Source organism: Bombina bombina, chromosome 2 (genome assembly GCF_027579735.1).
Source record: "Bombina bombina isolate aBomBom1 chromosome 2, aBomBom1.pri, whole genome shotgun sequence".
Lineage (NCBI taxonomy): Eukaryota > Metazoa > Chordata > Amphibia > Anura > Bombinatoridae > Bombina > Bombina bombina.
Genome location: NC_069500.1, coordinates 850152182 through 850178984, shown reverse-complemented (window position 1 = coordinate 850178984; position 26803 = coordinate 850152182). Strand labels below are relative to the sequence as shown.

Here is a 26803-nt window from a genome sequence, read left to right as displayed (position 1 = left end):
GCATGGAAATTTTAGGTCTCATGACTGCAGCATCGGACACGATTCCCTTTGCTTGTTTTCACATGAGACCTCTCCAGCTTTGTTTGCTGAATCTATAGTGCAGGGATTATACATAGATATCACAATTAATATCCTTAAATCCCAATATTCGACACTCTCTGACGTGGTGGTTAAATCATCAGCATTTAGTTCAAGGCCAACCTGGACTGTGATCACTACAGATGCAAGTTTTTCAGGTTGGGGATCTCTGACAGCACAAGGTGTTTGGAAATCTCAAGAGGCGAGATTACCAATCAATATTTTAGAACTCCGCGCAATTCTTAGAGCTCTTCAGTTTTGGCCTCTGTTGAAGAGAGAACCGTTCATTTGTTTTCAGACAGACAATATCACAAACAGTGGCATATGTCAATCATCAGGGTGGGACTCACAGTCCCCAAGCGATGAAAGAAGTATCTTGGATACTTGCTTGGTCGGAATTCAGCTCCTGTCTAATTTCCGCGGTGCATATCCCAGGTGTAGACAATTGGGAGGCGGATTATCTCAGCCGTCAGACTTTACATCCGGTGGAGTAGTCCCTCCATCCAGATGTATTTTCTCAGATTGTTCAGATATGGGGCTTTCCAGAGATAGATCTGATGGCCACTCATCTAAACAAGAAGCTTCCCAGATGCCTGTCCAGGGATTTTCAGGCGGAAGCAGTGGGTGTGCGCTGACAATTCCTTGGTGTTATCAACCTGCTTATATTTTCCCGCCTCTAGTTCTTCTTCAAAAAGTGATCTCCAAAATCATCATGGAACAATTGTTTGTGTTGCTGTTGGCTCCAGCATGGCCTCACAGGTTTTGGTATGTGGATCTTGTTTGGATGTCCAGTTGCCAACCTTGGCCACTTCCGTTAAGGCCAGACCTACTGTTTCAAGGTCCGTTTTTCCAGCAGGTTCTCAAATCATTAAATTTGAAGGTATGGAAATTGATCGCTTAATGCTAAGTCATAGAGGTTTCTCTGACTCAGTGATTAATACTATGTTACAAGCTCGTAAATCTGTCTCTAGAAAGATTTATTATCGAGTTTGGAAGACTTACATTTCATGGTGTTCTTCTCATAAATTCGCTTGGCATTCTTTTAGAATTCCTACATTTTTATAGTTTCTTCAGGATGGTTTGGATAAGGTTTTGTCTGCAAGTTCCTTGAAGGGACAAATCTCTGCTCTTTCTATTTTATTTCACAGAAAGAATGCTAAACTTCCTGATATTCACTGTTTTGAACAGGCTTTAGTTCGTATTAAGCCTGTCATTAAATCAATCTCTCCTTCTTGAAGTCTTAATTTGGTTTTGAGGGCTTTACAGGCTTCTCTATTTGAGCCTATGCATTCTTTGGACATTAAACTACTTTCTTGGAAAGTGTTGTTCATTTTGGCCATCTCTTCTGCTAGAAGAGTTTCTGAGCTATCTGCTTTTTTTTGTGAATCTCCTTTTCTGATTTTTCATCAGGATAAGGCGGTTTTGCGGACTTCATTTAAATTTTTACCTAAGGTTGTGAATTCTAACAACATTAGTAGATAACTTGTTGTCCCTTCCTTGTGTCCTAATCCTAAGAATTCTTTGGAAAAATCCTTACATTCTTTGGATGTGGTGAGAGCTTTGAAATATTATGTTGAAGCTACTAAATGTCTCAGGAAGAATTCTAGTCTATTTGTTATATTTTCTGGTCCTAGGAAAGGTCAGAAGGCTTCTGCTATTTCCTTGGCTTCTTGGTTAAAGCTTTTGATTCTTCAAGCTTATTGGAGTCGGGTCATGCCCCACCTCTGAGAATTACAGCTCATTCTACTAGATCAGTCTCCACTTCGTGGGCTTTTAAGAATGAAGCTTCAGTTGATCAAATTTGCAAAGTGGTAACTTGGTCTTCTTTACACTCATTTACTAAATTCTACCGTTTTGATGTATTTGCTTCTTCAGAAGCAGTTTTTGGTAGAAAAGTTCTTCAGGCAGCTGTTTCAGTTTGATTCTTCTGCTGATGTTTTAAGTTTTTCTTGTCATTTTAAGAATAAACTTATATTTTGGGTTGTGGATTATTTTTTTCAGCGGAAAATGGCTGTTTATTTGTATCCCTCCCTCTCTAGTGACTCTTGCGTGGAGTTCCACATCTTGGGTATTGATATCCCATACGTCACTAGCTCATGGACTCTTGCCAATTACATGAAAGAAAACATAATGTATGTAGGAATTTACCTGATAAATTCATTTCTTTCATAAAGGCAAGAGTCCATGAGGCCCACCCTTTTTATGGTGGTTATGATTTTCTTGTATAAAGCACAATTATTTAGAAATTCCTTTGTTGATGCTTTTTACTCCTTTCTTTATCACCCCACTACTTGGCTATTCGTTAAACTGAATTCTGGGTGTGGTGAGGGGTGTATTTATAGGAATTTTGAGGTTTGGGAAACTTTGCCTCTCCTGGTAGGATTGTATATCTCATACGTCACTAGCTCATGGACTCTTGCCAATATGAAAGAAATGAATTTATCAGGTAAATTCTTACATAAAAATTATGTTTTTTTGTACTCATTATCTATTATATTATGTGGAAATGAGCGCTCTGGATCGGATAATGGGAGCTTCTAAAAAAATGATTGACAGAACCTCCCTGCAGCACTGTCCCTGAAAAAAAAATCTCGGGCTGCATGGGCGGATAGTGGATGGCAAATTCAGTAATTATTTTTATTGATTTTAAAACACTTCTGTAGCACTTATGATCTGCAAACTAAGGTCAATTTATAATTAATTGCTTGAATAGCAAAACTTTAATGATTTTAGTTTAATATTTACAGTCTCGTTAAGGGACTGTGAATAGCTAAAAATGTTAGCTCATGGATAAATAAATGGATAAAAAAAATGGAGCAAAAAGTAGTAGTAAATGAATCATACTCAGATTGGACAAAGGTAATCAGTGGAGTCCCCCAGGGATCAGTACTGGGCCCTGTCCTTTTTAATATTTGTATTAATGTCTTGGAGCAAGGATTAAATAGCAACATCTCTATTTTTGCAGATGATACAAAGTTGTGTAAGGTCATTAGGTCAGAGCAGGATGAACTTTCGTTGCAAAGGGACCTGCAAAAATTAGAAGAATGGACAGGTAAATTGAAAATTAGATTTAATACTGGAAATGCAAGGTTCTACATTTTGGAAGTAAAAATAAGCAGGTAATCTATTATTTAAATGGGACTAAACTTAGCCAAACAGAGGAGGAAATGGATTTTGGAGTAGTAATACAAAACAAGCTAAAGATTGGTGCACAATGCAGGGCAGCGACCTCTAAAGCTAAATAAGATACTAACATGTATTAAAAGAGGTATTGATGCAAGGGAGGAAAGCTTAAATCTGTCACTATGTAAATCCACGGTAAGACCTCACCTTGAGTATGGAGTGCAGTTCTGGGGACCGATCTCAAAGAAAGACATTGCAGAGTTAGAAAAAGTTCAGAGAAGGGCCACAAAGCTAATAAGGAGAATGGAGAATTTAATCTATGAGGATAGGCTAGCCAAACTGGGTCTGTTTTCTCTAGAAAAAAGGCATTTAAGAGGTGACATGATTACTTGACATATATATATATATATATATATATATATATATATATTTAAGGCCAATATACAGAGATAGTAGAAGCTCTGCTTATACCAAGAAACTTGTTTGTGACAAAAAGTCACAATTTAAGGCTGGATGAAAGGAAATTTAATCTCCTGCAACGTAAACTTTTTTTCACTGTAAGAGCAATCAAATTGTGGAACTCACTACCACTACTACTACTTTGGATATATTTAAAAATGATTTAGACACATTTCTGGCTAGAAACAGAATTCAGAGAAATGATTGCTTGTGTTAAATGGGTCACTTTTTTAATGTGATTAATTTAAGGTCAAATGGGGCTTTTTTTGTAAGTATATGAAGATTCATATAGGTTAAACTCAATGAACTGTCTTTTTTCAACCTTATCTACTATGCTACTATGTTAATTAAAAAAATAAAATAAATATAATGATGTGTGTCAAGACCAGCATTTTTTTTAGCACTTTTTTGCTTCTGAGTCATGTTTTGTGTTGTAAGGTCAGTGACCATAAGTTTGAGTTTTGCACTCCTTCCCTTCTAGTGCAGTGTAAACACCAATATTCTAGAGCTAAATTTAACAGGTAAAGATGGGAAAATAAACAAAGCTTTGTAAAATAATTTTCTTATATTTCCTTTTTTGTTTATATACTAAGGACCAGATTATGAGTGGAGCGCAATATTTGCGCTCCACTCCTAATACCAGCACACTCAGCACACTCATTTGTGCACTGGTATTAGAGGTGACTCCAGTACGGCATCTAAGCCGAAACGCGTAAGCATTATTTCCAGCTAAAGGGCATTGCTATTGCTATTTTTATGTTCCTGTTTTAAGAAGCAAATAAAAGACTGTTTTTACCAAGTTGCTGCATCTCCAGAATTTTTCTTTCCTGATTAATCATTGGCCCAATGGAGAGAGAGCAGCACTGATTTCAGTAAGCTGCATACACTTTGAATCAAGTATCTAGAAGGACATGCTCAGACCGGAGCCAAACAGGCATCATGTAACTACCTTACCCCCAGTAAGCCGGCTGCGTCAAGTGACGTCATCACCTGGAGTGGAGGCTTGTGGAGAAACGAAAGCAGACGACCCGTGACGGATCAGTGAGCGTGTGAGGCTGGTGAGAGTAACATGGCTGTAAATCACATAGCCAAGCAGAGCCTAGGAGAGGGGTCTCCCTAAAGGCTGAATAGAAGTGGGCCGTGAAGCCGGGGTAAGTGGTGCCATACCTCACCAATATGGTATAGTGGATCCAAAGAGACGCAGTGAACGTCTCAAGTTTGGAAATACACGTACACAGTACGGGATTGTGTGTATCAAAGGCGGCAGGTGCACCCGGGGTCTCCTCTTTATGGGGTGTTTGAACACTTATATATATGTCTATATATGTATACATATGAATTTTTGTGTTTATATGTGTATATATGTCTGAAAATCCATATATATACGTATAAATACATAAATACATAAACATATATACGGTATATGTATATAATTATATTTATGTTTATATATACACTCACCGGTCACTTTATTAGGTACACCTGTTAAATTGCTTGTTAACACAAATTGCTAATCAGCCAATCACATGGCAGCAACTCATTGCATTTAGGCATCTAGATGTGGTGAAGATGACTTGCTGAAGTTCAAACCGAGCATTAGAATGGATAAGAAAGGGGATTTAGATGACTTTGAACGTGGCATGGTTGTTGGTATTTAAAACACAGCTGATCTACTGGGATTTTCATGCACAACCATCTCTAGGGTTTACAGAGAATGGTCTGAAAAAGGTAAAATATCCAGTGACCGGCAGTTGTGTGGATGACAATGCCTTGTTGATGTCAGAGGTCAAAGGAGAATGGGCAGACTGGTTCAAGATGATAGAAAGGCAACAGTAACTCAAATAACCACTTGTTACAACCAAGGTATGCAGAATACTATCTCTGAACGCATAACACATTGAACATTGAAGCAAATGGGCTACAGCAGCAGAAGACCACACTGGGTGCCTCTCCTGTCAGCTAAGAACAGGAAACTGAGGCTACAATTCGCACAGGCTCACCAAAATTGGACAATAGAAGATTAGAAAACGTTGCCTGGTCTGATGAGTCTCGATTTCAGCTGCGACATTCAGATGGTAGGGTCAGAATTTGGCATAAACTACATGAAAGCATGGAGCCATCCTAACTTGTATCAACGGTTCAGGCTGGTGGTGGTGGTGTTATGGTGTGGGGGATATTTTCTTAGCACACTTTGGTCCCCTTTGTACCAATTGAGCATCGTTTAAATGCCACAGCCTACCTGAGTATTGTTGCTGACCATGTCCCTCCCTTTACGACTACAGAGTACAGAGTTTTTTTTTAACATATTTATCTGCGATATCAGCAAAGGGCTACAGGGGAAAGTATGTCTCTTTGCAGATGATACAAAAATTTGCAACAGAGTGGATGTTCCAGGGGGGGTAGACAAAATGAGAAGTGATATACAACAATTGGAGGATTGGACAAACGACTGGGATCTAAAGTTTAACACAGCAAAGTGTAAAATAATGCATTTAGGGAAGAAAAATCCAAATGTTAATTACAAACTCAATGACACTTTACTGACTGTTACAGACGAGGAACAGGACTTGGGAATTATTATTTCAGATGATTTAAAACTTAGTAAACAATGTAGTAATGCAGCGAGTAAGGCTAGCAGAATGCTTGGATGTATTGGTAGAGGTATTTGCAGCAGAAATAGTAAGGTTCTTATGCCACTTTATAGATCATTAGTTAGGCCTCATCTTGAGTATTGTGTGCAGTTCTGGAGACCATATCTTCAGAAGGATATTAACAAACTTGAATCTGTGCAAAGGAGGGCTACCAAAATGGTACATGGTCTAAAAAATAAAACTTACCAGGATAGGCTCAATGACCTAAATATGTATAGCTTAGAGGAGAGAAGGGAAAGAGGTGATATGATAGCAACTTTCAAGTACATTAAAGGGTTTAGTAAAACTGAGGCTGTGGGTATTTTACATAAAATGGAAAATTCAAGAACAAGGGGTCATGAGCTCAAGCTAAAGGGTAGTAGATTCAGGAGTAATTTGAGGAAGCACTTCTTTACAGAAAGAGTGATTGATTTATGGAATAAACTTCCTCAAGAGGTAGTAGCAACAAACACTGTGGGGGACTTTAAAAATGCATGGGACAAGCATAGGGCTATCCTACGAACTAGATAAGTTTATACTGTTAGGTAAGGTCGGGCAGACTTGCTGGGCCTATGGCTCTTATCTGCCGTCAATATCTATGTTTCTATGTTTCTATGTTTCTATCTTCTGATAGCTACTTCCAGCAGGATAATGCACCATGTCACAAAGCTCAAATCATCTCAAACTGGTTTTTTGAACATGACAATGAGTTCACTGTACTCCAATGGCCTCCACAGTCACCAGATCTCAAATAGAGCACCTTTTGGGATGTGGTGGAACAGGAGATTCGCATAATGGATGTGCAGCCGACGAATCTGCAGCAACTGCAATATGGCCCAAAATCTCTTAGGAATGTTTCCAACACCTTGTTGAATCTATGCCACAAATAATTAAGGCAGTTCCAACCCGGTACTAGCAAGGTGTACCTAATAAAGTGGCCGGTAAGTGTATATATATATCTTTAGACATGTATATGTATGTCAAAGCCCTTTGCCTGCCTTTTTTTTTCTAACACCTCATATATTTATATACTCCTTGAAAAAAGCTCTTGTGGGGGAAACATGCGTTGGAGCTGATCATCATTTCGGACACATCACATAAGGGACCCTCGGAATGCAACTGAACTAATTCTGATCCAAGATCAGCTGGAAACGCTGAGTTGCCAAAGCATTGCTTCAGCTGTAGATCATACACCTGTACTGTTGCTTGTCCATTAACGCCAGTGTGCTTATGTCCTATATCTGATGTTTTTATATACAGTATATGTTTTAAATATATATTTGTTTTAAATAACTATTTACCTGGATCCTGTGATCGCCTGTTATCTACCCTGCCAGAGGAGTGGGATAATATTGAGCAAATACAACTGAGAGCTTAGTCATTAGCTCTCAAGGTATGAGTATGGTCGTATAGTATTCACATATATCTTTTAATCACAGAACTTCACTATTGTTTGTACCTCTCTCCCTTAATTTTGAGGATTCTGATGTGGAAAAGGTGAAGGCCTTAAAAGGAACATTTCCTTAAAATGACATTTTCCCAAGATAAACTCAACAACAGAAACCAGTCTAAAAGACTATATCCTTTAATAACAAGTGCAGATTGTTGTAAATTACTATTATTTTATTTTTATTGCTTACGTTTATTTTAGTAATTTCACATTGTAAAGGTGATTATTTCAGTTTTCTGTTTGCTCTTCCTATATTTGAGCCTTTATAACTTTTGTGCACAATATTTTATTATTAATTTTTATTAGATTAGTGTAAGTGCAGATGAGTGTAAGTGTACTTTTTAATGTATTTTTACTATGTTTTGTGCAACTTTTATATTTTACAAAACAGTTAAACAGAGCTCTGAATTCATGGTAAAGATTTTAGTGTAAATTGCGATTGCGCTCACACGGTTGCGTTTTCTTTCAATACAAGCGGTAAGCCCAATGAGCGCAATCCCTCGTGATATACCCCTTATCGCTCAGCCTAAAAGCTTTCTGTCCACTCATAATCTGGCCCTTAGGGGCCCATTTATCAAAGGGCTTGCGGACCTGATCCGACACTGCGGATCAGGTCCGCAAGACCTCGCTAAATGCGGAGAGCAATACGCTCTCCGCATTTAACATTGCACCAGCAGCTCACAAGAGCTGCTGGTGCAACGCCGCCCCCTGCTGACTCGCGGCCAATCGGCCGCCAGCAGGGAGGTGTCAATCAACCCGATCGTATTCGATCGGGTTGATTTCCGGAGATTTCTGTCCGCCTGCTCAGAGCAGGCGGACAGGGTTATGGAGCAGCGGTCTTTAGACCGCTGCTTCATAACTTGTGTTTCTGGCGAGTCTGAAGACTCGCCAGAAACGCGGCCCTTCAAGCTCCATACAGAGCTTGATAAATGGGCCTGTTAGTGTCTATAAAACAATGGGAGCTGCCATGTTGTAAATTAGGTTACCTTCTCTGCTGTGGCCAATTAGAGACAGTTATAAATAGGTCACTAGAGTGTGCAGCCAATGGCTGTGTGGAATGTAAGTGTTCTGCACTTCCATTTCTAACAGGAACTGAAAAGCTCACAATTTCAGAATGAAATTACTGGAAAGGGGGACAAAATAAATAATAAAAGTATATTGCAGAGTTTTATTTATATATAAGATTTATAATTTTATATTACCATTTAAAAGTGTTTAATGTCCCTTTAAGACATACTAGTTTTAAAAAATATAGTAAGTGGCAAATTTCTTCTATTTTCAGACACACCAAACACTTGATTTATTTTTAAAGTGTACTATAATCATCACTCTTCCCTTTACTTTTAAAATCAAAAGTGCTGTAGATGTAAATCTGTAACATATTAGCGCTCCATATGTGTTACTAGTTTTGAGCATAAATCCAGCCAGGTTTCTGAACAGTGCTTTTTTAATCTCTAAGAAACTGAAGAATTCCAGCAATGCTAGTAGATTACTTTGGTGGCAGAAATTCTATTTATCAGGTATGGTTAGCTTAGTATTACATTTCCAAAAAACATATTGAGTCATTATTTCTCTTAGACAGAATGAAAGGAGAGGAAAAACTACCTATTTAAAATGCATTAGAACCTATGCGGCTTTGATTCTTAAATTAAATATTGCCTTTAAAACACCAGAATAAAATCAGCTTGTGGTGTATGGTTCAATATGTATAATGACAAATTAAAATAATATGTGCATAGATATAAAATGAAGAAATGAATGACTTGTTTTGTATTTGATGGCATTTCAATTAAATCTAAAGGTATTAGACATCGAAAGAAAAAAATCCATTTAATAATATTAATAATAGGAAAGCAAAAGGCAGACGATATATTATTAAACTATATGTAATAAAATGATGGGTAAAAGAATGTGTGAGCTGGTTAGATGTATATAAACGGGATTCTGTGAATTCTCCTTTTTCTCGTCCTCCCTCCCTTGCTCGCTCCCTCCCTCCCTTGCTCCCTCCCTCCCTTGCTCGCTCCCTCCCTCCTTTTCTCTCTCTGCATCGCTCTCTGTCTCTTTGTCTGCACAGCGAGGCCCCTAGTCCAACATGTCTGCACACTGACCTTATCAGCGAGGAAGCATATTTTGCCAGCTCCCAGCACAAGGGCTTTCCTTATTTCCTTAGTACCTGTGCGCTTGAGGATAATAATTGTGTTGTATCCATGTGTGATAGGAAGATAAGATTTAAAAGGCTGAATAAACCGGAAAAAAAAAACTGCAGAAAAGTCAGCCTCCATATTTTACTCTAGGGAATTATTCTATTTAATTCCACAATTCCACTATCTTTAGCTTTTATCTACCAGGAAATAATTCTTTTGAAGCACAGATTATAGCTTTGATAATTTCCTCCATCAGTAAGTTTAGCTGTATGAACTGTTTTATGCAGTCTTAGATGGGGCAAGAGGGTGATTACTGTTTTATACATATACCTAGCTAAATCTTCGATACAACCTAACCTTCACTTTCAGGAAATTGTCTGTTTCTGAATTATATTAACCCTCAGTACTCCTTCCTTACCACAGTATAAATACTATTGCCCCATCTAAGGCTGCATAAAACAATTTACATGATTCTTTCTTTTTTAACAATTGCTCTACTCATAGAAAACGGGAAATATGGTCTGTACAGTCTTAATTCCCTCCATTAAAGGGACAGTACACTGTGAAATTGTTTTTATATTAATGTATTTTCAATGACTTGTTATACCAGCTGCAGAGTATTAAATGTAGGAGAAATTGCATTTTCAGGTTTATTTGTATATATGAAGTTGCTGGTTTTGTGGTTTTAAACTATAGCCTATTACAATGGGATGCGCTTCAGGTAATATCATATCTCGTTATGTTATCACTTTGTGTACACACAATAGCTTCCTTATCTTATATTTGTCTGGAAAACCAAAGCTCAATACTTATAGAGAGCAATGGAAAATTACAGTATACAACAGAAGTGAGTACACCCCTGGGCAATATCACTTACATATCAAATTATTCAAAATGGTATCACCTCTCAAGAATTGTTTTATTTCTAAGTTAACAAGTAGAGTATTTCCTATTATAAACAATAAAAAACAAATACTTTAGAAAGATTATATTGAAAATACAGGCCCCAAAGTAGAAACTTAATTTAACAAAAGTGAATACACCTGTGGTCACTGACACACAAGTTAGATAACTGAAACAAAATGGAGTACACCTATGATTTACAATTAGCCTAATTGCATGAGCATAGTTACCAGAACAGTCTAATTTTTTGACCAATGGTCTGTGTCTATCTGCAAGTTTGCATCATGTCTCCACATGGAAAAGAATTTCCAGAGGAACTGAAAAATCTGATTCTGAGACTTCACAAAGATGGAAAAGGATACAGGAAGATTGGTGACCAACAAAAAATCAGTCAAAATGCAGTTGCAGCAGTAATCAGGATTTATAGATCGATACACAGTGCCAAAAATCAGAGCCGCAGTGGCTGTCCTCCTAAAATGACGCCACGGACAGTGCGCTAATTGCACAATCTAGCTCTGAAAAACAGGCAACAGGCAAGTGCTTCAGATTTGCATCAAGGCAAGTGCTTCAGATTTGCATCAAAGCAGGTGCTTCAGTTTGGCTCAGGGATTATCGATAGAAATTGGAGTTTCTGTGACAGCTCAGACAGTGCTAAGGACATTGCATAATGTCAACTTCTATGGACAGCATCCAAGGAAAAAACCCTTGCTTGCTCTTCGGCATAAAACGGCAAGATTAAACTTTGCTAAACAACATGAAAAGCCTGAGGAATACTGGGTAATACTGGTAAGATGGCCAAGACCAAGATTAAGCTCAGTTAGGGTGCAGCATGTTTGGTGTGAACCTGGTCAGGATTATTACAGTGAATGCATAGTCCCAACAGTGAATCATGGAGGTGGGAGTGTGACGATATAGGGCTGCATGGCTGCGAAAGGTGTTGGCATTTATAGATGGCACCACGAATGCCTGCAATATACCAAAATACTGGCTGACAAGATGACTCCCAGTCTCCAGAAGTTTGGCAGAGATGAATATTCCAGCATGATAACGATCCAAAGCACACTGCCACAATCACAAAGGAGTTTCTAATGGAGCAACAAGTGAAAACTATGACCTGGCCAAGTATGTCACCTGACTTGAATCCAGTAGAACACCTTTGGGGTGTTTTAAAGAGAATGGTAGAGCAACACAACCCCTCCAGCAAAGAGCAGCTGAAAAAAATTATCTCTGAAGAAGGGTAGAACATCTCTCCAGAAATTTGTACAACACTGGTTTCCTCCATGCCAAGGAGGATTGAGTCTGTCATCAAAAATAAAGATGGACATGCAAAGTATTGAAAAACATAAAAGATTTGAATCTCAGTAATGAAAGGTGCACTGACTTTTGTTGCATTGATTTCCTGCTTTGGGACCGGTATTTTTAATATAGTAAATCTAAACTGTTAGTTTTTAAATTTTACATAGGAGCAAATACCCTTCTGTAAAACTTAGACGTAATGCAGTTATACAATTTTGAATCATTTGACATTTAAGTGATATTGCACTGGGGTGTACTCACTTCTGTTATATACTGTATCATTTTATTACTTAACTATCCTGCACCCCACTGGCAGTATATTTTTTTCTGCTGGCTGTGTTTACTTAGGCTATTCAATAACCTAGACTCCAGTATACAAACTTTTACTATAGGTGGGGATACCACAGGCTAAATCAGCTATTTCAAATGCCAAAATAGGGGTAAAGGAGCTACTTGTAAAGAATTTAATACCCTCCAGCAGGTAAAATGGATCATTGGAAACAATTTAAAGGGGAGAAAACGTTTGGGTGAACTGTCCCTTTAATTTATATTAGATATATTACTGGCAATACACATGCTCTCCATATCAGAAATTGCTGGCTATATACCTGACTTCTGTATGCTGAAATACTTACTATTTTCTATCTGAAATCATCTCCGATTACACTGTTCATTAGAAAATTCTAAATATTGTCCTCCACAGAAAATTTTGCCAGCAAGATGGCATTATGAAGTAATCAGGAAGGGGACAGATTAATGCTTGCTATATTATATATTGTTTATTATAAATAAATGTAACTTAAGCTATCCAAAGCACAAATTAATTGCCTTATCTAACATGAATTGATTTAATGATAGTATGTCTGACAATAATTGTAAATGTAATATTAGCAAATTTTAGCTAAATGTTGGAAAACATTTTAGCTGGGTGATCAGTAAAATCTGTCGTGTAACCATTACGGGCTAGATTACGGGTGGAGCACAGTCACAGTATTTTTTGTGGTCAACTCCATATTGCAAGTCGCAAATTTGCGATAATTTACACTCATTATACTTTCAATGGGCCCCGTCAAGTGCAAAAGTGCGCTCGTATTAGAGGTTGACAGTAAATGCGATTGCTCGAATGCAATTGCATTTTATGCTCAAACTTTTTACAAAACTTGACAGCCACATAAAGATAAAAAGTTGCCCTAAACAGACAAAAAAAAAAAGGTTTTCCACTTACACTATCCACCATCTACATATACAATACAATACAATACATCTATTAACCCCTAAACCGCCACACACCCATTTCAAATTGCACCGCTAAACTTTTAGCCCCTAAACTGCCCCATTACAAAGTACCCCACTAAACTCCTACACCGCAATAACCCCTAAACCACCATTACCTCATTGCCAACTACCCCCTAATCTATTAACCCCCCATTTTTTTAACTACCCCCTTACCACCACAATCCCCCCATCGCAGACTACCCTCTAACCTATACTCCCTAACCACCATAACCCTATTATAACCTACCCCCTACCCTACTAACCCTCCTAACTGCCACAACCCCCTATGGCAGATTACCCTTAAACTACCTAACCCCCTAAGTTACATAAAACAACAACACTAGAATTACCACAGAAAAACAACCAGTACAAGCCCTATACTAAAACTTTAGTCAGGCAGTGTCCTGAAGTAATCACAGCTCTTTTACATAAAAAAAACACTATACTAAAACCCCCCACCCCTCAAAAAAAATATCTTTAAAAAATCCTAATTTAAAAAAACCTAATCTAAAAACCCTAATCTAAAACAAATTTAGCTAAAAAATGCCATGAAGGGCAAAAGTTATACAGCTCTTTTGCATATTAAAAAAAACAACCCTATTCTAAAAAAAAAACTAGCCTAAGAAAATTACCTTAAGAAGGGTATTTGCCCTAAAATAATCTCAGCTCTTTTGCACCAATAACAAAACAAAAAAAAACTATTTTTGAAAACTCCTAATCTAAAAATACTACCCTAAAAAAAGGCACTGGAAAGTGGTTAAGCTCTTTTGCCAAATTAAAAAAGGTATCCACACCCCCCCCCTGAAAAACTTAAAGGGATACTAAACCAAAATATTTTTTTTGCTTTCATGATTTAAATAGAGCATGCCATTTTAAGCAACTTTCTAATTTACTCCTATTATCAATTTTTGGTTCTCTTGCTATCTTTATTTGAAAAAGAAGGCATCTAAGCTATTTTTTTGGTTCAGACCTTTTGTTCACCAAAAATGGGCCGGCATCTAAACTTACATTCTTTCTTTTCAAATAAAGATACCAAGAGAGTAAAGAAAATGTGATAATAGGAGTAAGTTAGAAAGTTGTTGTTAGAAAAAATTTGGGTTCAGTGTCCCTTTAATTATTTTCCTAGTACTTTTTACATTTTAATTGGGAGTGCAAATGCTTATGACATTTTACAAACAAAATAGCTTGTCTCCTAGATTTTATTATGGAGGATTGGAAAAAGGAGGAACAGAGGAAGAACTGCTAGCACTAGGCTTGATTCATGCTTTTTTTTCAATTATCTCATCTTTTTTCTCTGCCCATTCTTCCCTTTCCATTCTCATTGCATTTTCTTTCTCATCGAATTATACTTAAAGGGACATGAAACACAATTTTGTTTTCATGATTGAAATAGAGCATACCATTTTAAACATCCAATTTACTATTATCAAATTTGCCTCATGCTCTTGTTATCCTTTTTTGAAGGCACAACAATGCACTACTGAGAGCTAGCTCAATACTAGGGATGGGCGAATGTTTCTAAAAATTCAAAATTTCAATTTTGAATTTTGATACATTCGTTCATTCGAATCGAATTCTATTTTTGAATTTTTGTTTTCGAATTTTCCAATAACATTAAAATATTTGTTTGAATAATAGAATGTTTAGCTATGTATTTTATATCACATTCAATTTCTAAATGTAATATTCAAATTCGAATATGACATTTGAATTCGAATGTCACATTAAAATTAAAAATAGTATTTCTACTCTACAACTGTGTTGTATAAATGTAATATTCAAATTTGAATGTCACATTCAAATTCGAAAGGGACATTCGAAAATTGTAAATAACATTCGATAATATAATTTTTAAGAAACTTTGTTCTTATCAACATTCGATTATGTAAATCGAATTTCCACAATAACATTCGTTCTAACATTCAAATTCGAATATAAACACGTTCGCCCATCCCTAATCAATACAACTATTCAGCCAATGACAAGAGACAAATGTGTGTAGCCACCAATCACAAGCTAGCTCCCAGTAGTGTAGGATATATACATAAGAGAACAAAGTAAACTTTGAAATAGAATTGAATTGCCTTAAATTACATGTTCTATATTTGTAATTTAGTATTGGGTAGGGATATTTATTATTTTGGGGGCTTTTTTATTTTAGTAGGGGGATTAGAGTAGGTGTAATAAGTTTAAAAAAAATTGTAATTATTTTCTGTAATTTAGTGTGGGGGGGGGGGGGGGGGTTTCCGTACTTTAGATAATTGTTTTAAATTGTATTTAATTGTATTTAGTTTAGGTAATTAATTCAATTATAGTGTAGTGTTAGGTGTAATTGTAACTTAGGTTAGGATTTATTTTACAGGTAAATTTGTCCTTATTTTAAATAGGTAGCTATTAAATACTTAATAACTATTTAATAACTATTCTACCTAGTTAAAATAAATACCAACTTGCCTGTAAAAAATAAATAAATCCTAAAATAGCTACAATGTAACTATTAGTTATATTGTAGCTATCTTAGGGTTTATTTTATAGGTAAGTATTTAGTTTTAAATAGGAATAATTTAGTTAATGATAGTAATTTTATTTAGATTTATTTAAATTATATTTAAGTTAGGGGGGTGTTAGGGTTCGGGTTAGATTTAGGTTTAGGGGTTAATACATTTAATATAGTGGCGGCGACATTGTGGGCAGCAGATTATGGGTTAATAATTGTAGTTAGGTTGCAGCGACATTGGGGTCGGCAGATTAGGGGTTAATAAATATAATGTAGGTGTCGGCGATGTTGGGGGCAGCAGATTAGGGGTTCATAACTATAATGTAGGTGGCGCCGGTGTCCGGAGCGGCAGATTAGGGGTTAATAATATAATGTAGGTGTCGGGGTGTCAGATTAGGGGTTAATAAGTATAAGATTAGGGGTGTTTAGACTCAGGGTTCATGTTGGGGTGTTAGGTGTAGACTTAGAGAGTGTTTCCCCATAGGAATCAATGGGCCTGCGTTAGGAGCTGAATGCTGCTTTTTTGCAGGTGTTATTTTTTTTTTCAGCCAGCTCAGCACCATTGATTCCTATGGGGAAATCGTGCACGAGCACGTTTAGCCAGCTCACCGCTACCGTAAGCAGCGCTGGTATTGAGGTGAGATGTGGAGCTGAATTTTGTTCTCCGCTCACTTTTCTGCGGCTAACGCCGGGTTTCTAAAAACCCGTAATTCCAGCGTTGTCTATAGGTGAGCGGTGAGCATAAACAGCTCGTTAGCCCCGCACACCATTACCGACAAAAACTTGTAATCTAGCCGATTGTGTTTGCTGAAACTGTTTTTCATTAGCTAAACTACACCCACCACTTGCCTTATTTAGAGAAGCCAACTCGGGTTTTAGACTGCAGAGGACAATGCTAGCCACGGTCATTGTGTTAATATAATGTGCATAGTTTTGCAGGGCCAATTAAGAACAGATATAGCAGGGTTAGCCTTGATAAGTCTGTAGTGTGCATTTACAGCTATAAAAAATAAAAAAATCCTAATGTACTGAATTTAAAGGGACAGGAAACCCCAAATTTTTCTTCCATGATTCGGATAGAACATACAATTTTAAACGACTTTCCAATTTACTTCTGTTATCAAATTAGTTTCATTCTCTTGTTACCCTTTGCTGAAGGAACAGCACTGCCCTACTGACAGCTAGATGAACACATCTAGTTAGCCAATCACAAGAGGCAAATGTGTGCAGGCACCAATCAGCAACCAGCTCCCACTAGTGTATGATATGTGCATAATATTTTTCAACAAGGGATACCAAAAGAACAAAGCATATTGGAAAATAGAAGTGAATTTAAAAGTGGCTTCTAATTGCATACTCTTTTTGAATCATGCAAGTTTAAATTTGACTTTCCTATTCCTTTAAAAAATATGAAAAGTAGCCGAAATAAATAATGAAAGTTTGTTTCAAAACTGTTTTACTATGCACAACTAAGCAGTCTGAAGGTGTTTAACGTCTCTTTAATGGTGCCTGAAAATAAAAAAAAAGCATAAAAAATGGCTAAATAAAAAATGCCCTGCATTTTATAAAGCAAGGTTAAAGAGCTGTACACATCTGATAACAAATATTACATTGTGTTCCTTGTGTTTGGTTAAGGTTAACCCCTTGACTGCCAGAAGATTAAGAAGCATGTAAGAGCCAGAGTTAAGATTACTGATAACTGATTTGTGATCATTTATTATTCAATATTAAACCCCATTGTGCAAGCATGCTAATTGTCTGATTTAGCTTTTTTGAAGTTAGTGACATTTTGATGATATGATTTAAAGGACCACTGAATACAGTAGATTTGCATAAACAACAAATGCATGATAAAAAGACAATGCAATAGCACTTAGGGGCCAATTTATGAAAGAGCGAGCGGACATGATACAATGTAGCGTAATCATATCCACCGCACATTGATAAATGCCGACAGCATAAGCTGTCAGCATTTATAATTGCACAAACAGTTCTAGTGAACTGCTTGCGCAATGCTGCCTCCTGCAAATTTGCAGCCAATCGGCCGCTTGCAGGGGGTGTCAATCAGCCAGATTGTATAGGATCGGGCGGATTGATGTCTGCAGTCTCAGAGCAGGAAGACAAGTTATGGAGCAGCAGTCTTTAGACCACTGCTTCATAACTGCTGTTTCTGGTCCTGGAGAGCCTGAAGGGAAACAGGGGCGCGGAAACAGAGGCATCAAGGTCCATTCGGAGTTTGATAATTCGTCCCCACAGTCTAAACTTCAAATGAGTAAAAGATTTTTTTCTGTCAAATTTCAGTTATGTCAATTTCCACTCCACCTTTACCACCAGCCAACCACAAATGCATATACGTATAGTCTGTGAATTCTTGCACATGCTCAGTACGAGCTGGTGACTCAAAAAGTGTAAATATAAAAAGACTGTGCACATTTTGTTAATGGAAGTAAATTGGAAAGTTGTTTAAAATGACGTGCTCTATCTGAATCATGAAAGTTTAATTTTGACTTGAGTGTCCCTTTAATTTGCTATCATTGAGAGTATATTTATTTATTTTATTTTTTTATTTTTTTTTTTTTACCTTATTCTCACAAGCGTTTAGAGTTACTGAAAATGTGTAGGAGGTACATATTTTGAAATGAAATTGAATCACACGACTATAGTAATATAAATGAGGAAATGTACCCCATAAATATTTCTTACGTGTGTTCCTATAAATGATTCACAATTTTGTATAGCTTTCTCCCAGTAATACAGTAAACATATTGACTAAATCTTACATTTTCCCTTGGGGGGAGTAATAAATCAAAGACAATTTGATTTGAGAAGTAACATACTATCTGCTTATTTAATGAAATCAGTTTGAAAAAGTGTTTGTGTGAAATATATTACTTCATATTCAGAAGCATTTAGCTGTGTCATAAATCAGTTAAGTATCTGCCTGATATTAAGTTCCATCCAACTTTGTTGCGTCTTTTATAACATTGGAATTTATATTTTCCTGTGCAGGAAAGTTTATTACTTATAATAAGGTTTTCATTCATTTTTTTTCCCTTGATATTGAAAAGGGGAAGGAAATGAAATATATTAGCCCAGTAAACCTACCAATGTTAAAAGATGGAAATTATAACTCTGCAAGGTTGTAGCCATGGAAAAGGAAATAGTCTATTAGTTAATGAATATTAATTTGTTTTCTAGATAAATTACTTTCTACTGTTTTTGCTGACATGGCAAGCAACCACTAATTAAAATTTCAGCATTTCTTTTGATCTTTCACAATTAATGTTTCATGGCATGCAATGCACATTAATAAATTAAAAAATGTAATTAAAATTTGTCGTTTTTGTTTTGTTGGAAATAGTGAATGACAAACAGAGCCATAAAAAACTGTAGCTTACAAGGAACAGAATGTGCTTTTAAAAATATGGAGATTGTTTTAATGACTGTGAGTTATTTCTTTTTAATCTCTCTACTCTTTGAATGGTAACATGGCTCTAAATGAAAATGCTCATTAAGCAAAAGAGATTGATGATTTTCCAAAATGTATTAATCATTTTTTTTTTTTTAACAAATGTTCGCTTTGCAGATGTAATTATATTTCAGCATGCTGGTCTTACTAAATTCAAGATGAAGATTCCTTTTAACAGACACTTCTCATGCTGTTGTATTTAGAGTACATTACCTTTTTTTTTATATTGCAAACTGCTATTTTATTAAGTTCCTTGCATTTGCTGGCGTTAATATGAAAAGGAAGTAGTTTGTCATTGCGTACAATGTTAGCATAGATATTAATTTGATTTAAATGTAGGAATATGAGAAAAAAAAATCACATTGTTAATTGTATGCTTGTACAGATACATACAATGACAAATCTGCATAAGAAACACTGATATATTCATTTAATAGATAGGAGTGATGTATTATTATGAAATATGACATCATTGTATCATTAATTTTGAAAGCTCTGGATTTTATCATTATCATAAAATTATGGCTTGGCTGGACATGATAAAAAAAATACCTCATGGTAAAAGATACATTTAGTGTGAGGTGTTTTAAAGGGTTAATACTTGTCACTTACTAAGTGTACTGGAGTCTTAGATAAATACAAAGAGTGGTTTAGGCAAAAAGGCATTTAAAGGTCAGAATCCCAAAATAGCATATGTGCTAGGTAACAAAGTGATGTGTCTTTTGTGTACAGACTTTGGTAACTGAGAAGAACTAGACAGACAAATCCTTTACATGACTTTATCAAATTAGTTGCATTAACCTTCAACAAAAATCCCTTAGGCTTTTACTGTTGAAAGTTGTAGAAAAAAAATGTTTTGATAAACTTTACTTAAAAAAAACTAGAATATAATCCTACAGATAGATTTTAAAAATGTGTTTATAATTGTATTTAGATAGATAGATCGATAGATAGATATATAGATGATAGATAGATATTGAGAGAGAGAAATGGTGAGAGAGAGAGATAATGAGATAGATAGATAGATGATAAATAGATAGTGAGATAATGAGCTAGATAGTGAGAGAGACAGATAGTGAGATAGCCTTTGTCTGGTGAGAACAGAGGAGACAGCAAATTTGAGAGGCATTTAAAGGTTTAACCATAGATTGTACTAGCAAAAACCTTTAAAATGTTGCCATTGTATTTAATAGGCATTTACAGTGTGGTGCTTAATCAGATCTATACTATGCACATGTAACAATAATTTTAATGTGTCTTTAATAATTAGACAGTTTAATTTATTAAAAATGAACAAACGGATCCTTATTATTTGACAGCAACCAGATTTTTATTTTTTTTATTTTTTTTGCAACTGACTTTATTTGGAAATTGTGGATATACAATATTGGAGACACAGATCTATGAAGGTTAATATACATTGGTCAGTTTGTTTTCACAAATGAATAATTAATAAAGAATACAAAGTAATTCTTGCGAAATAATTCACCATCCATCAAAAGGTTATTAATATAAATAACAATTACATGTTTAAGCAAAAGCTGGTTCATTAGTTTTTAAAGTTGAAAAATAAAGTAAATAAAATTCTGTTTAGACAGAATAAAAACAGAAAAACTTGAATAATAAAAATTAAGAATTATGGTGACCCGCCCGCACACATTCCTATAGTCTAATAGCCATGTTGCTAGGGATTTGAAAGTGCCAATTTTGTGTTTCAAAATCTAAGAGGTTTGGCGACAGCAACCAGATTTGAACACATTTGTAATGAATAATCTTTTTAACTTGCAGGTTTGGAGATGGATACACTGTGATCATACGAGTCGGGGGAGCATCCCCTTTGCTGCAGCCAGTAGAAGAGTTTGTAAGAGTCAACTTTATTGGTAGTGTCCTGAAGGAAAAACACCACAACACTCTGCAATATCAGCTACCTGCCAGTGCTGTTACTCTCTCTAAAGTCTTTAGGGCTTTTACTGAGAACAAAAAGACACTGAATATCGAAGACTATTCAGTTTCACAGACAACACTGGATCAGGTAAATATTGTATTTCTGTTTTTTTGTTTTTTTCTAGTTGCATATAAGTTCACATGTAGGTACATTCAAACTAAAAAATACTCATTTGACCTCATACTTAGGCACTACATTCTTTACCAATAGAAAGAAAACACAACACAATAAGGCTTGGGTTATAAAGGCTGCAGCCTCTTTATTATAAAACCATAAAACATACAAATAAATTACATCTGTCACTGAAAACAACTCACAACAGTGCTTGCCCCTTAACAGCTCAACATGTGGGATAAACCAACCCAGAAACTCTTCATTAGCCTCTCCTACTGCCAGGAGGTACCCACTTCAAGCTCCACCCTCCTCCAAAGGCAAGCTACATCACCCTAGTGGCAATTCCAGGGAGGGTGGGAGCTTCTACACTGCACAGGTACAGGATGAAAGAGACCCTCACTTCCTCTTACCCCCTTATTTAACACCTCTGCTAACACCTCCCTCTAACTTTCTCATAACCCCACCATACTTCACTTTGCCTGCCCTGGGGTTAAAGGCCCCTCCTTCATAAGTATTCATCCAGGGCTGACTTTTAAACAGAAAGCGTATCAGTAGCATGTTATTAAAAAAAAGACAGAAGAAAAAACAATTAAAGCATGAAAACAATACTGATTATTTTTACCATTATTCTAAGCACTAGTGCGCAGTCATTGTTTTCTATTTCAGCACTGAATTCCTGATGTCAACAACATGTAGACTCTCTCACAGCTGTTTGCAAAGACTTTCCTACTTTATATAAAGTACTTAGTAAATGTTCTTGAAAGAAATATAATTTAATCCTGTTTGAAAAATATAGTGGGAATGTTCTCCTCTTGTCTTAAAGGGACATGAAACCCACATTTTTTCTTTCATGATTTAGAAAGAGAATGCAATTTTAAACATCTTTCTAATTTACTTCTATTATCTAATTTGTTTTATTCTCTTGATATTCTTTGCTGAAAAGCATATCTAGATATGCTCAGTAGCTGCTGATTGGTTACTGCCCATAGAAGCCTTGTGTGATTGGCTCACCCATGTGCATTGCTTTTTCTTCAACTGAGGATATCTAAAAAATGAAGCAAAATAAATAATAGAAGTAAATTGTAATGTTGTTTAAATTTGTATTCTCTATCTGAATCATGAAAGAAAGATTTTGGGTTTAGTGTCCCTTTAAAACACACTCTAAGGGCTCCATGTACTAAGCCGTCAATTCATCCGTCATTGTAGACGCGGATAAACTCGCTGTTACTCGCCGCGGGCGAAATGGTGTCCGCTGTCGCTATGTACTAATAATCCCTCAATAAATAGACACGTCTAGCCCGCCGCGAGCAGTGGTGGAATATTGATAAATTTGACGCCTCGCTCGCCGCGACTATTTTGTGCAGTATGCAGCAAACCAATATAATTTTTGCAACTTTTTCAGGTGCATACTGCATAGCACCACCAGAACGATCAAGATATCGAAACCGCATTTTCAAATCGCATGTACATGAGTACCCTCCATCTCCTAATAGAAGATATAATAAATATAAATATTAATATAAAAATAATTATAAAGATTGACAACTATACAATACAAATTTAAAATATACAGATTACTCTTTAATTACAGTCGACAAATTGGGCGCAATTTATGTACATGGAAATGAGAGACAAATTAGACCCCAGTTATGCGTACCTAAAAGCCATCCTTCAGGCATATTTCCGTCCGAAATGAACAATGTAAGTACAATGCTGATATTACTGCCTTTTATATATGTCTAGACTGGCGTCTAGAGTGACTTTCCTATTGTTTTGTACCTTGCCCGCCACCTAAAAGGTGGCGAGGCAAAAATAACGAGATGGGAGCGGAAATTGTTGCGAGCGGACAAATAGATTTTTTAGTACATTCGTTTTTGGCGAGTTGGTGGTCAAATGTGTCTAATTACAGTGAAAAATGGAGAGGTAGCGAGGTTTGGCGGATAAGTACGCTCGCAATTTTAAAGATGCGAGTTTGAACATAGTTGACGACTTTGTACATATCAGTTTGCGAGTTTTGACGCGAGATTTGTTGCGGGTAGCTCGCTGACTGCTTAGTACATGGAGCCCTTAGACAATACATATTTATTTGTATAATACATTTATATTCCATGAGTTTTAAAGTGACATGAAACACAATTTTTCTCTTTTGTGATTCAGATAGAGAATGCAATTTTAAAAAAGTTTCCAATTTACTTTTATTATCAAATTTGCTTTGTTATTCTTTATTGAAGAGATATCTAGATAGGTAGCGTGCACATGTCTGGGGCACTTACAAGACAGGAAATAGTGCTGCCGTCTAGTGCTCTTCTTGCTATTGTATAAATCTGTTGAAAAACTGCTGTATATAGTGCTACAGACACCTGAAATTACCTTCCTGCTTTTAAACTAAGGATAACAAGAAAACAAAGGAAAAATGATAATAAAAGTCAATTGGAAAGTTGTTTAAAATTGTTTCCTCCATCTGAATCATGAAAGAACATTTTTGGGTTTTATGTCCCTTTAAATTAAAATATATATATATATTTAGATGCAGAAAAAATATACATAATTTATCAAACTGCTTAGTATGATTTCTCCAAAGTGAATTGTTTGCTTTGTGCTAAGTAACAACCGTTTTTTTAACTTTTGATACAATGAGATTACTCATGAGAGTAGAGTCAGTAAAACAATTGCACTATTGAACATCATAGTGAAATAAAAAACCTAAGTACATACACTTTGGTATAACTCATTAGTCAGTTTGCTTTTTGCCAATGACACCCTCTAACTAACATTTAAAGAACATAGGCCCAGATTAGCGCTGCGGAATCTGTTGGCGCTCTACGAATAACCAATAATAATAATATTAATAATAATAGATTTCACAAACGATTGCCACTTTTGAACATTTGTCAGACCAACATTATGGTGTCTCATTCATTAAAGGGACATTAAAACGACAGTAAAGTTATAATTAAATGTTTATTATTCAGATAGAGCATGCCATTTTAAACAATTTTCCAATTCTAATATCAAATTTGCTTTGGTCTATGGGTATCCTTTGTTAAAGATTAAAGCTCTGTAAGCTGATAGGCGCTTAGGAGCGTGCATGTGTCTTTAGCAGTCTATGGCAGCAGTGCTTTCATAAATCTTAATAGCAATGTTATATATAGTTGCAAACACTGCTGCCAGATGGCTAAAGACACGCTCCTGAGCTCACCCAGGATTCATCTTTTACAAAAGATACCAAGAGAACTAAGCAAAAATGATAATAGAAGTAAACGGGAAAGTTGTTTAAAATGTCATGCTCTGTCCAATTCATGAAAATTTAGTTTAGTCTTTAATGTCCCTTTAAACACATCTTGCTTTTATGTAAACACTATGGTTAGTCCCACGGTCCCTAGAGTAGCCAACAAGCTTTAGCTTCAAATAGTGTTTATTTCTAGGTTGCAGAAATAGCTTTTTGACCTTTTTTAGGGAGTGTTGGACAAGCTCAATTTTATACAAAAACAATAGGTATTTAAAGGGACAGTCAACACCAGAATTATTGTTGTTTAAAAAGATAGATAATCCCTTTATTACCCATTCCCCAGTTTTGCATAACCAACACAGTTATAATTATACACTTTTTACCTCTGTAATTACCTTGTATCTAAGCCTCTGCTGACTGCCCCCTTATTTAAGTTATTTTGACAGACTTGCTTTTTAGCCAATCAGTGCTCACTCCTAGGTCACTTCATGTGCATGAGCTTAATATTATCTATATGAAACACATGAATTAATGCCTTCTAGTGGTCAAAATGCATTCAGATTAGAGGCAGTCTTCAAGGTCTAAGAAATTAGCATATGAACCTCCTAGGTTTAGCTTTCAATTATGAATACCAAGAGAACAAAGCAAAATTGGTGATAAAAGTAAATTGGGAAGTTGTTTAAAATGGCATGCCCTATTTAAATCATGAAATGTTGTTTTGGACTTGACTGTCCCTTTAATGCCATTACAGCAGTTCCTCAGATGGTAAGTAATCCTTACCATAAATTTCACATATACAAAAAGCTCAACATACGTATTCATGTGCAATATTATCTCGCACAATATATTAAACCATACTTACTAATCATAAAGTATTTTTCCTAATCATTTCCATTTTGTAAACGGCTAGAAAATTTGAGTTTTTAATAATGTTTTTAATACAGTTAATTTACATTTAAGTAATATGCTGATTTAATAAAATAATCCAACATATCCTTAAAAAACTTTAGACTTTATCTGTATAAAGCTGCTGTTTTTAACATAGTCTCTCAGACTCCAGTTGCAGTATTAACAAATTTATTAAAATAACATCTTATAACAGAATGCATAAACTTCAGCTCTTGTTACGGTTAATGTCTGTGTAACTGCCTTACTCATCAACTAACTTTTTCCTGCTGAACTGCAGTGTAACATATTAAACTTCCCCCTGGAACCAAACACTATCTTTTTTGGTTCCATACATATCGATACATCTTTTCCCTTTTTGGGGAAATGGCAAAAGCTATCTCTTTTAATTATTGTTGGAATATGGATCCTGAGATGCAGTCTTTCATTGTGCTAAATATTAGTTGACATAGTCATTTAGATATACTGGTTTTCGGATACATCTCCCACTTCTAGTCTGGGTGTTTCTGGATCCCTGTGGTTGTTCTGACAGGACTCTGTTATCATCCTGCAGTCTGTCCGTGTCTGATATTTCACTGTTTGTTTCTTCTTCTCCTTCTTCTTCTGAGTTATTTGTCATTAATGGCTGGCTTGTATTCTCAATGTGAGATTCCTCTTGGGTGCTAGTTTGGGTCCTTGCTGGAGGTCTGTAGCATCCAGTGACTCTCAGATGCCTCCTATTTCTCCTCAGGACCTGTCCTGACTCTGTCACCACTTCATATGACCTAATTCCTACAGGAGCTCTTAGGCAAGCCTTCCGCCACTCTTTTTCCCTGGTTTGTTTGCGGTTGTACCCACACCTGTTCACCAACATTTAGAGGCTGCAGGTCTTTGGCTCCCTTGTTATATTGAGCAACTTGCAATGAGCGCTGCTTCCTGCACAGGATTTGGTGCCTGTCATTCATCACTTGATCCTGTATCAACAGACTCCCTCTCATTGGAAGTAACAATTTGATCCTTCGACCCATCAGTCTTTGAGCAGGACTGCACTCCATGCCTTGTGTTGGTGTGTTGCAATGATCCAAAAATGCTAGACAAGGATAATTTCGAGAAGTCTACTTTCTCATTGCTTTGAGGGTATCCTGGTGATGAGATAACGTGGTCAAAGTCCCAACCCATAATCAAGTCTTTAAACTCCATTGAAATAAACTGTGGTCACTTATCAGAACATACAGTGAGGCCTAGTTATCAAGCCGTCAACCTCAAATACGCTGGAATTCCGCAGCGTATTTGTGGCAAGACTGAT

At 36.1% G+C, this 26803-nt stretch overlaps 1 protein-coding gene across 1 annotated transcript in view; it reads left to right on the top strand.

Moving 5' to 3' along the window:
* The window catches only part of LOC128649747 (phospholipid-transporting ATPase ABCA1-like), a 2013556-nt gene that overhangs the window by 1977843 nt on the left and 8910 nt on the right, over positions 1-26803 (top strand). Inside the window, exon 48 of the mRNA XM_053703184.1 lies at positions 21113-21356. Coding sequence (XP_053559159.1) covers positions 21113-21356 — 244 coding nt within the window. The remainder of the gene's footprint in view (positions 1-21112; positions 21357-26803) is intronic.